This window comes from Typopeltis vanoorti, chromosome 19, assembly GCF_054136105.1.
Source record: "Typopeltis vanoorti isolate ZY-2024b chromosome 19, IOZ_Tvanoo_1.0, whole genome shotgun sequence".
Classification (NCBI taxonomy): domain Eukaryota; kingdom Metazoa; phylum Arthropoda; class Arachnida; order Uropygi; family Thelyphonidae; genus Typopeltis; species Typopeltis vanoorti.
Genome location: NC_143567.1, coordinates 68,937,093 through 68,954,800, shown reverse-complemented (window position 1 = coordinate 68,954,800; position 17,708 = coordinate 68,937,093). Strand labels below are relative to the sequence as shown.

Genomic DNA, 17,708 nt, shown 5'->3' with positions numbered 1-17,708 from the left:
GTGCTCCCTTAAGGCAAAAACCCTAAGGGAGCGAACTCAAAAACTCACACCCAGGATAACAGCAACAGCCGAACCTCAGTTTACTTCCTCGGTTCAGCATTGCTAATTGTTACCCTGGAAGTCCTAAAAAGGACTATTCAAGGTTCAATACAATTATAAACTTCTAGTATGCAGTCGAATATGTAATCGTTGTTTATATAAATTTTTATGTGATGTACGAAAATGTATTATATTGTTTAATTCATTAATCATAAATTATTTATATTTATTAATATTATTATTTTAAATAATTCATGCAACTTAGTTTTATATAATGTAACTTTTGATTCTCAGTATTAAACTTTCTAAAGTAGTTTGAATCTGATATCGTGCTGTTTTGTAAAGTAGTTTGTTTTCGTAATTGAAAACAAACTACTTCACAGTAAAGTAGCAGCAAATCCCCTTTCTTCGTCAGCGTTTCTTGATTAAAGTGATTAGGCGTATGCAGCTGGTGCCGTTGACCTAATTAATAGTCCCTTATAAGCAGTACTTTAATATGCTAGTGCTAGAGCTTTCCCTCTCTTTCTTTTTCCATCAATGGCTTTCGTCATTAGTTTAAAGCGAATTGTAAGTAAGAAAAAAAAAGATTTTCTTGGCTTTTCCTTCATTTCTCACTCACTCGGGTTCATTACTTATCCAAAACAGGAACCTTTAAATATTAACTTTTCATCGCCCACCCCCACTGCCTAAACCATAGAAACTGTTTCGTGTTCCGCAAAAGGGGGGGGGGGAGGCAAGAATTAATTGTAACTTCATTAATTTTCAGGCTCAGTGCGTGATGCCTACTCAACCTTGACGAAACATTAATTTGCAAAACCTCGCTGACCTCAACGCCGACCTCTCCAGAACCCGCACTGGTAATCGTATAAGTGGAATTGCTTAGGGGGTTAATTTGTACGAAAAAAAAAAAGAATTTAGGGAATCGATGTCACTTACTTGCATACTGAGGGTGGTTTGGATTCGAGAATGCCTCCGTGAATAATAATAATTATTATATATAGAGAGATAGAAGGGAGAAGAAGCGGACTGCTAGCGCCCAAGAGCGATAGCCCTTTTAATTTCCCTCTCAGCGCACCTGGCAATAAATCTCTGACAGTGGATGGTAGAAATTTGGGGAAACAGCAGTGTTGTAGCTTCCTGCACGCTACATGGTTCGTATGCATAGATAAGGTTACCTAAATACGCTGAATCGGCATACAGTTAACAGAGAGAAGTCTTAAATTAATACTACAGTGAAAATCAAAACCAAATAGTTGCACTCCTGATGAGTCAGACAGAGCTGAGAATTGTGATTCGTTTTCTGCATGCAAGGGAAAAAATACCCACTACAGTCACACTGATCTTATTGGTGTGTATGGAGAACACGTGATGATCTGGAAACAACGCGATTGTTGAGGTCGGATGTGGAGAAACGTGATCTTCCGATCGCTGTTTGTCAATGAAGTCACCACACCCATTTTCAAATACGCTGGACCACACAGTGAATGATAAAACTCATCCACTATCTCTCTCCATAGTTCACCTGAGCCTTGTTCAACCTCTCTTTCCGTTTTGGTTATCCCATTCTCTGTTTATTTATTTACATATTCCTTATCTACTATCCTGCAGTCTTTCTATTTTGAGTTTTCAATTCTTGTTTTCGTTTTTGAATCCAATCATTTATTGGTTGTGTTTTTATTTTCCTATTTTTGTTTTATATTATGAAGTTCGTTCTCCATTTTTATCCGCAATTTCATTTATTTATCTAATTTTTGTGGTTTTTATTACAATAATATTTTTAATAGAATACTTATCTGACAACTCTTTTTTGGAATCTCAACAGAGTTAATAAGGCCACAGGGGATAGAGGGATGAGTGTTTCATATATTGATTACAAGGTTATGGGAGGCGAGATCATTACGTAAAACTGGAAGAAGTCGGTTTTCATATCACTCATCGGAAAGGAGATATGAAGGATTGCAAGAACTATAGAATTATTAGTGTAAACCCTCATGCAAGCAAGATTTTATTAAAGATCATTCTAAATAGGATTAAGGCTAAATTTGAGGTACAGATGCCTGAGGAACAAGCCGACTTTAGAACAGGAAAGGACACCAGAGATCTCCAGTTAAGGAATTTAGTCTCTCTATGGCGATGTGTTTCATAGACAGTTCTAAAGCTTTTGACTGTGCTTAGCATGCGAGACTGTGGAAAGTACGTTTTCTCAACACATTATCAGGGTTGATAGCCAACTTGTACAGGGAGCAAGAAGCCACAGTAAGAACAGATGTTGATTAACTGATTGGCTTCCGGTTGGAAAATGGAGTTAGGCAAGGATGCCTACTTTCTCCTCACTTGTTTAGTATCTATGCTGAAGACATTATGCGTTTAGCATTGGATGATCCTAAGACACGAATTAGGAAAAGGGGTGGACAGATCAGTAACCTGAGATATCATCAGCATAGCTTGTCACTGTAATGACAAGGAAGAACTTGGACAAATTCTTGACAAAGTTAACGAGATCAGTAAGATTAAAGGACTTCAACTCAATCCTAACAAGACAAATATTATGGTTCTCAAAGGAAATATAGACAGGGTAGCTCATGAGTAACAAGTTTACCTTAACGGAGAAAGCATTGAGGAAGTTAACAATTTCGAGCACCTGAGATCCATTGTTAATGTGAAGAATGGCTGTTCAGATGTCAGAAGAAGATTAGGAATGGCTAAAACAACACTAAGAGACTTGTCTAAAATCTGGAAGGATGGATCTATCTCCATGGGAACAAAGTTGAGGATTTTGGATTCAGTTGTTTTTCCAACAGCGACTTATGGATGTGAGACTTGGAACTTAAGTCTGATAGGAAAAGGATAATTGCTTTTGAGATGTGGTGTTACAGGAGGCTGTTGAGGATGTCACATACTGAAAGGAGAACAAATGGATAGTTGCTAGAAAGGATCTGTAGCACGCTACTGTCGCTTTTCATGACTTCCCTTGTTTTCGAAGTCATTTCGCTGACTGTTATTGTTGAAGTGCCTCTGAATATGCTAGCTTAACTGTGCGAAACGTCGATTTGCAAAGAATTAATTTTAGTCAGTTTGTTCTTATGCATTTATTATAAGCTCATTATCCGTATTATATATCTTTATTTATTTCTATTGTTTTTTTTCTTATTTTTAATATTATTGCTATAGCTTTTAACTGTATGAGGTCAGTAATTTATTTTCTTCCATGGTTTCTTTCTTATTTTAATTTCATCCTCTATCTTATCTATTCGAACTGGTTTTCTTTCTTTTAATTTGTGAGATTTTTTTCCTGTTAATTCAATTGTAATATTAATATCTTCATAGTAATCATTATGAAGAGGTTATATTAATTGAATTATTTTCTGTACATAAATCACTAACACAGTCTTTCCATTTATCTAATTCCAGTGTTACTTCTTTCTTTTGAGTTTATTTTATTCTCCAGAATATTCTAGTAGTAATTAAATCATATTTATTTCTTATTTGACTTTATTTTATATTATTTTATATACTTCATATATTTATCTGTTTATCTTGGAGATATTTATCAATTGTAATTTTTCTTTCCTTTGAACAAGTTTTTACCTCTAAACTATTCCACGCTGTCTATATTTATTTAGTTGTTGCACTAAAATCTAATTTAAGATGCATTTTTCAATATCCAGTATGTCCTACTGCGTATTTAATATATCTAACAGTTGGATTATTTTTATTTTCGAGCGCGGGTTGTTGTTTGTCTTTATCATTTTCGTACGTAATAATCTTTGAACTGTATCTTATACTTCCATCCAGAAATGAGTTTATCCTTTTACGTTTGTACGTTGCATTTCAAGTTAATATGTAATGTTTTTTCGTGTTTTATGTATCCAGTACTTTAGTCACTTCTTTTAACCTCTCTTTGTTACAACTCTTGTGTAAATACTTTTTCTATCCAGCGTACTATTAGTTGTAATAGTTTACAGATTTTTTTTCTTCTTTTTGTATTTTCCCCTGTTATTTTGCGTTGTATTATAATATTAAAATATATATTATTTATTTTTAATTCAGTTCTCATCTAATGCAGTAATCTATTCCATTTTCATTAATTTTCCCCCACTAAATACTACACGTATCGTGAGAGAAATGCATTGCCAATTATCGCACTGAAATCTTCAATTATTTATTTATTTATTTCATCTATTATATTTTAGAAGATTTTAGTTTTATTTATCGCGTCTCGTTATATACGCCACGAATATTTAATAATTTTTTGTTTTCTTTCATTAGTTTAAGTGGCGTATTCTTCTTAATACATAATTTGTATATGTGTGTATATATATATATATATATATATATATATATATATATACACTTCTTTTATATATATTTATGTTTCATTATTTTAACTAGAAGGGAGAATAACAAATTAGATGAAAAACTCAGCTCTTAAAACTAAGTTATTGTTCTTACTTGTCTTACTTTTCTCTAGTTGACAAACACTGTTGGAGTTATATATATTTTAGTCTTGTTTCCTCTTAATTTTTGTTTTTCTCTGTGAATAAGAGCGAAAATATATGGAGTAGTTAGAAGAATGTGAGAGAAAAAATGAATGTTTTAAAACAAGAATTGTAGGACAAGCAAACCTTAAATTTATGAAATATTTAGTGGGAGTAGAACTACTAGCATCTCATATATAAAACTAAACAAAGTGTAATTCAGAGGCAGCCTACGAAAATATTAAATACTTTAACATAACTGCTAGGCTTTAAATAATTATTTAACTAAAATGTTGTATTCTACCTTTTTAAATTCGTTTAAACAAAGCCCTTGTAAAATTCATAGATCTTGTGCAGTATACCGAACAAACACAGGCAACAATGATGATGTATAATAACACGTATTACGATGAAAAAGTGTTCTCCACTCCTTGAAGTGTTACTAGCGTATAAAAACGTGCTCCAAGACTATTCATCATCCATTTTGGTCACTTGAGCCACAGGTGGATTATGACCATGTGGCGTGTATCCGCTGCAAACTACAGAGCCCGCTCTTCCGAATACCAATAAGATAGTAGTGTGGTTAATCTACATATTTTATACTGCATCTTATCTGGGCACTGCGCGCGCTGATAACTTGCCATTATTCTAATAATAGAAAGCTGAGACACGAAATCTTAATCCTAAGACATTTATCTTACAGCACTTTCTTTCTAAGATACCACAGACATCAGGTCTAACATGTGCGCACCATTTTTTTCCCTTTTTCTTCTAAATTATTCTAAAGATAAAATATGATAATTCATAAAAATGTAAAATTAAACTTCGGGTTGCGCCTCTTTTTTTTTATTCTTGTACATCAAGTGGGTGGTTAGTTTTACTCCAATTTCCCCCCCTTATCCACATACTTTACCACTAACGCGCGACCAACCACAGTTATTGATTGAGTTACCCCCTAGCGGAGCAAAATTAAAACCAAAAATGTTATTATCAGTTTAAGAGAGTAGGAAATAGCCCAGTAAATGGTGTTAAAATTGAAAACTGTATTAAATAGATTGGAACACTAACACAGGATGCTCATAATGATATGCTAATCGAATTTATGATAATATACCTTACAAGATAATCGCATTTATGGTAATAGGGACATGAAGAATTCACAAGAAAAGTAATTATTACAATGACACTTAGGGAATTTTAAAAAAAAGTAAATAAGTATTGTAGAAGATGTAGTTTAGTGCATTTAAGATCATTTTCAATCTCTGTCTTCAAGAAGTTTTATAACTAAGGACTCGAAATTGGTTTATAGTAAATACTTGAGAAAAATGCACGTCTTATTTAAATACTTAATTTGAACTCTCGGTGAATTAAATTAGTATGACTCAAAGAATCTTTGTTTTAACGAAGATGATGATCATACTTCTGTGTATTTAATATCTGAACTGTTAAATTTGGAAATAATTTTTATAAATGATGAATTTTAAAGGTATTGCTGTATTGTTTAATATTTATTCCAGTGCTTCGATTAGAATTGTAAGTTGATTTGTATATAAATAATATACATGTTTGAAATAATCTCAAACAGATAGGAATTTGTTTTCTTTTAAGTCTTGTAAATAGAATTATGCCATTTGAAATAAGTTAAACAATGAACACGTTGACAACAATACGTAAGAGTCAGATTCAACAATAATATGCATTCTTATTGTTTGGAAGGGAGTAACAATGCGTCATGATTTTCTGCACATTAGTATGGAATGTAACTGTGACATAAGCAACTAACCACGAGGCCAGTACGTGTGTGAATTGCATGTGTATTTCCTACCAGCTGATGCATCTTCTATGGGATTAAACATCTCTTCTTCCTTCTAGCAGATTGAGTAATTCTTGTTTAGCTGAAATGGACTGTTTACGTTTCCTTGGGACCTAGACGGGAGTCGAACCCAGATGTATCAAAATGAAAGGCAAATGTGTCCTCCTCGCCACTGCTTTACTAATGCGCCCGCTCTCACATATGTGAATCGCATGCACTTTGGAAAGGCCGTAAAACCGTGCGATTTGAGAAAGATTTTGCTAGGACTGTGCGTGTTACAGATCCAATCGGCTGTTTGTGGAAACAGCAGCATTCATATTACACGTTTTATTCTGTTTTTCACTTAAATTACGAGAGCCATTTGTTGAGAGAGGTATTTCTTTTTCTTTTTTTTTTCATTCTAGAAGAATAGAAAGATGGAAAAAAAAGAAAGAAATGTCGTTTTCTGTGTGGTAATTTTCTTGTTACTTGAAAAATCTTATGATAAAAACATTCCCATATAAAAACAAATTGCATTTACAGTATTCATTATATAAAATATACAACGCGTATGTGTGTGTGGAATTTAACTTCAATTTTGCCACAATCAATCCCGTCAACCAGTATTTATGCGTTTTATGCTGTTGAAGGTGTAGCCACTTGTTTATGCATTCTACCTTTGCATCACGTATTGCCCATGTTATTGGTACTGGTTAGTCGAAATCTGCTGGACAGAGATAAGCGTATAATTACTATAGCACTGCTTTAACACACACACACACACACACACACACACACACACACACACACACACACACACACACACGTGAAATGCGTTGAATTGCATATCACTGGGATTTACAGCTGTAGAAATCTGTTATAGCAACGAGTCCTATCGTAAAACACCCCTCCAGTTCCTGCTGATTTATTTGTACTCTAAATATTATCTGTCCTGTTCAGTTGGGTGGGGGGAAGTAACTGTTAACAGAATCCGACACGAGAGAACAACAAACGCATTTCATTTCATTTCAGTGACCTTGAATGTGTCATCTGGCCGTACGAATTAATTTTTTTGCGCCAAGGTCTGTAATTAAATTGTACCTTATGGAGTCCCAGAAGTATTTGTAGTCATAAAATAAATAATCCGTTATGTTCTTTACCACCCCCCCCCCCTTTCATCTTACATGCTAAAAATGAAGTCAGCGAATTTGATAAGCTAGTCTTCAGTTTGCTGCAAACGCCCATATTTTGCCAATAAGCACAAAAAAAAGTCACGTGATTGAAGAGATCTTTCCTTCTTTAATTTCCCCAAAGAATCAAGAGAATCCTTTTTTAAAATCGATTTACCAGACGATCAGAGGATTTTGAACAGTTCAGCTAGTATCTCGTTGTTTCACCACTAAGAGAAAATCTCATTCTTTCCTTAAAATCCTCAGTAAGATATTGCTGTTGACAAGATGGTTCAATATCGCTTGCAGTTTTTAAGAGAAAATAAAATGTCTAGGAAATCACACCGTCAGAGACAAATGCTGAATTTTCAGTTTAATGATTGCTTCTAGACATGCGGCGCAGTCTCTACAACCAACGTAAACTTATTTTGTAGTCTTAGATTAAATTTGTTTTATTCTGAACTTTTTTATTGTAAAATGTACTTCATTTACACCTAGGTTGTAGCTTTCTTCTGTTATGTTGTAGTTCTTTCGTTACTGTGGGATTTTTCTGTTACGTTTACTTTTTTGTTATCTTCTAGCCCTTTATGTTGCATTGTAGTTGTTTCAATTACGTTGTATCTTTTTTCTGTTACGTTGTAGCTGTTTTCAGTTAATTTGGGACTTTTGTCAGTGAATTTGTAGCTTTTTCCGTTATGTTATAGCTTTTTCGGTCACATTATAGCTTTTTATGTTACATTGTAGTTTTTTCCTGTTTCTTGTTGATTTTCCTGTTATGTTATAGTTTTCCTGTTATGCAGTGGCTATTTTCTGTTCCGTTCTAGCTTTTTTCAGTTAAGTTATAGCCTTTTTATGTTACGTTGTATCTTTTTTTCTGTTACCTTGTAATTGTTTCAATTACGTTGCATCTTTTTTTCTGTTACGTGCTAGTTTTTTTCAGTTAAGTTGGAACTTTTTTCAGTGATATTGTAGCTTTTTTTTCTCTTACGTTGTAGCTTTTTCCGTTATGTTGTAGCTTTTTCTCTTATGTTGAAGCTTTTTTCTGTATGATGTAGCTTTTTTTTCTAATGAACCATCTTTGCTTCATTATGTTGGTACTGAAGATTTCACTAAATCTTCAGAACTGAATGATAGCTAAAGACAAACTTGGTGAAAAAATAATCGTTCTTTATCTTCCATTCTTGTTTTCTTTATACCATGCTTAATTATAATTATATTTGTCTCTTGTAAAATTTCTTATTACTCAAACTAATTATTATTGTTTTTTTTCCTGCTCAATCAAAACTAAGATCCATCTCATATGTTCTTTCTCTAGTACTGTCTCTTGTTTGATCCATTCTCTCTCTCTCTCTCTCTCTCTCTACATCTACAGTAAATATCTTCATTAAAAATAAGCTTTAGAACAATTAGAAAAAAAATTTCAAATAAAGAATCAGATTAGTTAAAGCTTAAAACACAATATGAATAAAATAGCAAGAACTAATTACTGAAACAGTCTACGATTAGAGATATTCAACAAAAAAAAGGTTATTTTTCTTCATGTGTGTCATCTCATCGGCTTCTAAGTCAAAACAATGACTTTTTTTCACTTTAAATACTTTTCGTTTATGTTTGAAATGACATTATTTCAAAACTGCAACATCATAGATTGTCACACTGTCGTGAATACGTTACCTCATCTGATTAATTAATGATATAATTTTGCGTAGCTTAAAGAAGAATTTTTATCAAATCGGCCTTTTTTATATTACGTTCAATTAATCAAACTGATAGAAATAAAAACCATCTTGCTTTCAATCTTAATTTCTAAATCTCAGTAAACACTTTTAGATACCTCTATTTTCGGACAGAAGATGGCGCTGTGTATACATTTAGATAGACTCCGTTTTCTCTATATAAACTAGGATGTATAAATTCTGTTAACAAGCACGTCTATACTTCATTCTGGTTGGCGACACATTCCATCTAAAAGAAATAGTTCTTTTTGATGTATAGTAAATCGAAATGAGGGTTCCACTTGTCCGTAAGATATGTTGATAAGAGCCATATTTATCTTGTAAAAATAGAAAGAAACACATAGCCTGCAGCATGTATTCTTTGCTGGTTTTTTTTTCCTTATCGCTGAATAGTTGGGATAAGTTTTTTCGATCTGTACGAAAACATACAAAAATACACTGAAAAAGGACTTAATGTAGGTGAATAATGACACCACAGAAGAAGGTAAACGACTTCATAGAATCGCTTACTTTCTTCTACGACATCTATTAGAAATGAGTCTTAGGGAGAGAGAGGTAAACAGGATGTCAAGTATTGGTTTAGCCCACGGCACTCGTGGTTGAACACTATATACCGTATCAATACTGAAAATGCCCACGCAATGTTTTGTGAGTGATCTTCCATAACTTGTAACTCATTCAAATATTTTTTCATATCCCAATACATTTTATTATGATTAATATTGGAAAAAATCAACTACATAATGGGCATATATAGTTATATGAAAAAAAAAAATCAAATATCGAGACATTTCCCAGAAAAAAAAGCTAACGAAAGATATTTGGCTTCTCTTAATAAATTGTTGCATTTCCTAAATAGAAATAAGAGATCTTTAATATTTTTCTGTTTATTTTACTTTGCCGAAAAGACTTGACTTCGATAACTGCATTTTCTTTTTTATAGTTATGTCCCTACGTGTATTCTCAATATTGTATGTAGATCGTTGAGATTGTCTTAAAGATAATATAAGGTAATTGTAGCAAATAATAGTATATTTGAATGAAACGTTCTTACGAGGTTGTCGTAAGAATGTTTGAAGAATAAAAATAACCTATTGAAACCTCCAAACAGGTAGAGCGGTCAGAAGAACACACGCAATTAATAGACACCCATAAACCTATCTTAAAAGATATTAACTCAGAATATTTTAAATATCTCACTGTAAGTAAATAAACAAACTATTTTATCAAAGGAAGTAAAAATAAGTTTTATATTTTTAGAATTATAAATGCAAGATCTAAAATTTAACGTTAGTATATTTTAAATATTATCTTCTTCTCCCTTCTACATATTAGGCCTAGTGGCCTGTTACAGAGCTATCTTAAGGATAAGGTGACCAGTCCTATGCCTCGCGGTATATTCCATGGCTGTAGCTGCGTGTGTTCATGGGTCAGGTTTGCCTGCTTGCGGGAGGAAAAATCCCAGATAAACTGGGGAGAAAAAACCTGCTGTCCACGCTCAGGACCTGCTAACTTGGCTATGTCTGAGAAAGATCCTTGAGCTCCCCACGTCGGCGACGGGAATCGAACCCAGGACACTCCTTTCCCAGGCATATGGTTGCGAAGCTTATAGCCACTCTAACCGCGCGGACTTTCCACATTACGAAACTTATAATCATGCCTGTGTATCTGATTATTGTGTGTATTATCTACGATAGTAGGTCCGAAGATCGAAGGTCCTTGAGAAACAACTCAGAATAGTCAAAGGGTTCTTTAAAATGTTTTTTTTTTTTTGATGGATTCCATGTATGGATGTTGTAGGCACAACTAACTGCGTTAAACAGTCTATAACAGACATATTTCTCTAGAGTATTTTTTTAATATTTTGTATCGATAATAAAAAAGTCAGCCTTGAAACTTTATGAACTAATAACGAAATTTGTATGAAAGGAGAAAACACTTTTAAAAAAAGAAGCCAAAGTTGGGTGCAGTTGCAGTGTATCGTATGGTTGCTATCCACTGGTTGTGACAACCAGTTCCGCCCACTCTCCAGCAGCTATACACTCCTAATGTAAGCTAAGACTCACAGAAGATTCTGTTGGAAACAGAAGAAAAATTTCGCATTGAGGGCCGAAGAAAATTTTTGGAAACAATAATTAGCCTATTCTAATTAATTAGGTTGTGTAAATTAATTATAGCTTGGCATGTTTTGGTAGGTTGTTGACATTAATTACACAAGTGGCGGGTATTACCCTTCGTAGTAGAAATTAATTAATTGGTCCACTGTTTTCTATCCCACTCTTCAAAGTAATTAGGTTTTATCCAATCTGCCTTAGTAAACCCTATCTTTAGCGAAGGGTGCGTGATTGAGATTGAAAAAAAAAATAATAAAAAGAGAAAATCATGACAACAAACAAGGACCAGGGATGTAAGAGAAGGAAGAGAAAAGAATTGAAAAATATATGGCGAACATTTGAAGGTTAATTATCTAGACGTTGTTTACTTTCATAATGACGTTTTGCAAAGGAGTGGTTACCATGACAACCGTGCGATGACTTTTAGATGATGAGAATGATCCTGAATTTGTCCCGCTCTTGCGAGATGGTTTCTCTGCGAATCAGGTCTTGTATTTTCGAGAGCGCCCGGAATGAGAGATAGATGAATTATGAATAGTTCGTTCTCTCTTTCCAAAAAAAAAAAATCTCTGTAGTATTAAGGAGAATATTTAAAAATTTTCGAGTGATCACTCCTTGCGACGTATTAATCGATTGGTGACCACCGACCGCAGTTTTGTTCCTCGTGAGATGTGTGTGTGTGTGTGTGTGTGTGTGTGTTATGTGCTCACGAGGGCTTCAACTTTTAGGACAACGTAGAAGGAATTTCTTGTTTTCGCCATAATTAATTATATCTCAGTAATTAAGGTTTCACATCCAACGTTGATTTATGGCCCCGAGTGTCGTGTGGGTTCATTTATAAGTGGGCGCTTGTTTTCGAAAAGAAAAAAAAAATGGTCTGCAATTTCCGGTACAAAGAGCCCTTTGAAACAATTGGCTGAAAAGACACGGACTTACAATACAAACTGGTGTGTAAAGTAATTGTCAGGATTAAGCGAGTATGAATAAAGATCTACTTAGACACGCGAGGTGCTCTTCACACAAATAATTTCCTTCAAAATGGCTCAAGATGGAAGTGACACTTGAATTCGCTTTGTCATTAGGACGGTCTTGTTTGGGAGAGAATTTCGTTTTGTTTTTTCTTTCTGTCTCTTCTTTTCAATTCTTTCTCTTCGACCATCTATTTTTCTTCGTATTACGGACATGTCACGAAGGCGCCCGTGTTGTTGATGACCTGCATGTTACCGTTTATAACAATTTGCCCTTCTTCCCTCCGATGCTCTTAACCTGTTCCTTTTCTGAATTGCACGAGAGGCTTTTTGCTCTTCCAGAATTCCCTCTTTCTCTCTCTTTGTGTTTCATTCGCTTTATGTCTAATATATAAACATGAAACTACTTATCCAGTAAATCTATTTTGAACCGACTACCATCAAACCATGCAAACTTTTGCCATTTTTATTGAAATATCAGAGGTTATTCAAGTAATATTTTCATCCTTTTACATCTGTCCATTTTATTTATGCTATTTGTGTATATCTTGTTTGATACTGAAGTCTTTTCCGCATTTCCCCAACTTTTTCGAGTATTTTCTTTCATTTGAAATTTAAAAATAAAACGTCCCACTAATAAGTAATCCATTAATAGTATTAAAAACTTATGACTTCTTGAAATCTTTAATCGCCTTCACTCATTCACAATCCCAATGCTATTGAGAAATCATTAGGCTAATATTACACAAAATATTATTTACGCAGCAGCAGGATTTAAAATATCTATCGCTGAGCTACTAAATTATTAACATTTTTGAGAACTGTAAATCCCAAGCCCATATTTATGTAATTAAGAAATGAAAAATGTATGCCTAAATATTCACTGATATCAAACAATGGCAAATAGCCGCAATATTCAGTGACATCAAAAATTCAACAACAATGGCAAATAACTGCAATATTCATTGGCATCAAAAATCAACAAGAAGAACAATGGGAAATAGACGCAATATTCATTGACATGAAACAATCAACAACAATGCCAAATAGCCGCAATATTTAGCCATATTTAACAATGAAACTACAAATATAACCACACATAGCTGAATATTCAATTAAAACTTCATTTCTGTGACATCAAATAATAAAATTAACAATAATGAAACAATAAAAGTAACATAATGAAATTAACAATATGTATCAACAATAATAAAAAAAAACATTGATAGTATGTTTCAAAATCCAAACGATGAATTAAAGTGACAATAATTAAATATTTCACGTATTAGATTTGCATTTTTTGGAAATCATGTCGCTATTCATTTCATTGTTAAATCACAATGTGCAATCGCATATGCGATCTAGGGAGGATTTATCTGCGAGATAAATGAAAATGACGATGGTCAGAGAGAGAGAGAATGATACAAGACAGGACAAACAAACCCACTGAGGAGAAATCAACTTGAAACAACGGCCTTCGTCTTGTCTTGTGTTGCCCTGTTGGTTCATCCTGCATGTCATGCCTTATTTATCCCTTCCTTCTGGCAAGTAGCCTCCCCGTGCAGTAAATACACCCTCGTTGTACTTACAGATGCCTCAATGGGACGCTAAACAGCGTCTAGTCCTGTAAGAAATCGTGAGTTACTCCAAACCTTTAAAGGTTGTTTGCAGCCAAGCGGAAGTAGGGCAAGATAAGAGTCGTATCGGTGTGCACGAGGTGAATGGCTGTCATACAAGTCGTTTGTTGTTTGTTCCCTTGAAAACAGTGGCCTCGACGGCACCCGAGAGGATGATCGTCTGAGACCCTTTCATCAGTGCATCTTACGAGAGTAAATGGACTTTTGGATGGCTGATATTCAATGTTGGGTGAGAACCGTGAGGAGAAACGGGGCCCCGAGGCAACAAGATAGTGACCAATTTCCTCTCGAAAAGCACGCATCATTTCTTTACTTCGAACTGGCCGCAGTAACACATTTGCTGTCTGCAGGGCACTCCAGTGTATAACAAGAGAGGAAATACAGCGACACACACTGATACATTCATTCACTCATTACGCTCAGAGAAAGAAAGAAAGCGCTGGATAGAGAGACGGAAAGTTAAAAAAAAAAAAGAGATGGATAAAGAGAGATGACGAGTTAAAATAGATAAAGTGGCTGAAAGTTAAATAAAAAGACCGAAAGATAAAGAGGTCGTAGATGAAAGATGACTTAAATTTCTGGAAGCTACAGGCGAAGAAGAAACAAATATCAATGGTATTAGATGGGACATGCCCTGTTGTTTAAGAGTTCGTTTCATGAACAAATAAGCAAAACTTGCCACTTGCAGTGGATGATCGAATACAAAGACTTGCAATATTGTACAATCAATACGTAAGGAAATAATCCATTTTAGAGGGTGGCTAGAAGCTGAATTAGGAAAATCTTCAAGTGTTCGAAGATATTCAGTTGATGTGTCAGTTTTTCTTTAATTCAGTTGATGACTTGAAATCTTTTTCGTTTCAAGCGATTAGAGATCCTTTCGTACTTTTCTAAGAGTCATCGGAACTAATTCTGCTGACACTCGCCCTCTATTAAAATCCCCCCGACGGCTATCATGCCCAGTACCGAGCCTTTTACAACCCCTTCTCTCAATGGGACACATTAGTCATATATATCTACTCTATAATATAAAATGATAAGCCAACGTTTTTGTGTCACGTTTTATGTCAAGTTATTTGAAACGTTTTGAAACTCAGGGACTACCCTGAGTGTCGAGTCATCAGAATTCAAGGAGAACCGTCCTACCAGTCCGGAACTCGGGGGTTGGGCGCCGTAGGCACCGGTGGGGTGGAACCCCCCTTTCGAGTTTTTAAAAATCGAGTCATCAGAATTCAAGGAGAACTGGCCTGCCAGTCCGGAACGCGGGGGTGGGCGCCGGGGGGGGGGAAGTACCCTTTTGAGTTTTCAAAATTCGAGTCATCAGAATTCAAGGAGAATCGGCCTATCAGTCCGGAACTCTGGGGTTGGGCGCCGTAGGCGCCAGGGGGGAGGATCCCCCCTAGTATATATATATTTAACTGAAAATGTTGAAGTAGGTTAAATTAAAACTGTGATTATCATTCTAGAAGAATTCTTGAGTATTGTTGAGAGTTGCATTGACAAGCAATAATGTTTTTTTTGGGGGGGGGGAGAGTAACGGTATGTGCAATACAGATTTTCATTTGTTTTTCCTCTTGAGATATATCTCCAGAAAAACAATAAATCTGTCACCGTTATTGCGTAATTTAAGGAATTATTATTTCCGTATCACTTCTTTCGTATATTGCTTCTCTCTCTCTCTCTCTCTCTCTCGTTATCTATCTAATTTAATCGATTCTTCGTAATTTGTTCTTAATCTTTCTGTACTTCACCACATCTTCTGATTCGTTTTCCAGCGAACAATGACAAAATTCACTTAACCTGACCCGTGAGGTCAAAACTGTCTCTACTAGTTATGTTTCAAAGCACACGAGATACACATTGAGTTGCTTTTGCAGCGGAAGTTTAGTTTATATTGATTCCGGTGTTGGTCTGATTAAGTGGGACATTTATTAGGATATTGAAGACAATTTCCCTAAGATTAGTAAAGACATCGGGATATTTTTGGTTTCACAGAAAAGGATTGAAAATTTGTTTTGTTTTATGTTTGAATCATCCAGGATTTTATTTCAAACTCTGTTTGCTTTGTTGAATAGAGCTTTGTTGGTTCTATTAATATATATGAAATAAAGATAGATTTTAAATAGAAATATACAAATCGTCCAGAACTGATTAAATAGTATTTAATTAGAGGATCGTCGCAATTTTGCTTACCCACGTGTTTCATATTCAACTACAAATAACATATATTCACTGATGCTAATTTGTAATCTTATTTATTGAATAAAAGCTTACGATCTGTACTAGTTAAATAATAATTATCAAGACGCACTTGACTTATTTCTTATAATAATACTTATATGTAAAATAACGGAATAAATCATCGAATAACGCTAGGATTTCTTTTTCGCTCAAGACGTTTCCTTACCGATGAACAGCTATTAACATCTGTACAAATCCCAAATCCCCCCAGCCATTGAATGCTATTCTCACATTTGAGACAGTGCCCCTAAAAGCTCCCTAAAATACTCGATTCGAGGTTGATTAATGAACCATCCCTTATCAATTCCCTCCAACTACTCTCCCACAGGCCTTTAGTTTTTGTTGCTTGCGTCTTCCATGAATACAATCACAACTTATGTTCTTCCGAACTGGCAACAATAATTCCTATCCTCTGTGAAATTCATTGAAACACGTGCATTATCTACTCACATATCCCTTCACTCTTCAACTCCAAACAATTTCCAATTTTGAATTTCAAGAAATCCATTGATGAATAATAAATTTCTTACCGATGGACGATGAATCAAATTCGCCGACTACCTTAATTAGATATCTAAAATACACCTAAAAACGAAAGAACGGGCTTCATCTTTTGACCGCAACACGTTTTGATCACGTGATCAACGTTGAAGTTTTCCATCATCAGCTTATTGACACGTACGAGCATCTTTACTGCTTCATTTGATGACGATTGAAGAGAATAATTCTCTAACAGCCTAAGCAACAGGTTGATGACGTCACGTCGAACATATACTGCAATAGATTCCATCCTTTATTATCCACACAGAGCGACTTTTAACTGCCGAGCGAATAAAGATACGGAACCGTTAGCTGTTCCTTCACTCACCGTAGCGAATGCACAGGGAACGGGATCATAAATTTATTCGATAGGAAGTTCAAAGTCAAAAGATAACGATTACGAAGATATTTTGCATAGTGAATCTCTGTAAATGATGTGTGACGTTGGAACTGTCTTTAAAAATGTCGGTAAATAATAGTGTAAAAATGGACGCAATCGCGGTGCCCATGGAATAAGTACTTTGTATGTGACGTACAGTTTTCAATATCTTCTGTCGCCTCAAGAGATATAAAAGGTCAATTTTTCACTGGACGCATCCGTACCATCAAGGCTTGTGACCGTAGATATTAAAAGACGTTTTTCTTTCTTTGGCAAAGAAGGTTTGATAAAAGCAGCCCATCACTGAAAGCTTGTATGGTAACCCGCTAAAAAATGACGGTTGCTATATTCCACCTATTTATCACAAAAAAGCAGAAATAAAAGGCCTCTATGATTTTTTTCTCCCATCGTAGTTTGTAAGTTTATTTCAATAGAGTTTTGTGCAATTTACGTTTATTTTAGCATACTATGCAATTCCAATAATGCATCGATGTTTAAATAGTTAAAATAATAATCTTAAAATACTTTTATTTCTGTCTTCCTAAAGAAAAGAATTTTAAATAAATTTCTATGGAAATACAAACAATATAGGAAGCGAAATTCCTTGGCTTTAAT

General features: G+C 34.6%; 1 protein-coding gene across 4 annotated transcripts in view; it reads left to right on the top strand.

Annotated features, from left to right (window-relative positions):
* LOC150096226 (solute carrier family 35 member F1-like) overlaps window positions 1–17,708 on the top strand; it is a 593,479-nt gene that overhangs the window by 244,416 nt on the left and 331,355 nt on the right. The window contains exon 1 of one of the 4 annotated variants that reach the window (XM_090409170.1): window positions 17,191–17,509. The exons of the other annotated variants lie outside the window; for them this stretch is intronic. Coding sequence (XP_090265296.1) covers window positions 17,484–17,509 — 26 coding nt within the window. The 5' untranslated portion in view covers window positions 17,191–17,483. Of the gene's footprint in view, window positions 1–17,190; window positions 17,510–17,708 lie in introns of those variants that run through there. 4 annotated transcript variants of the gene reach the window in all.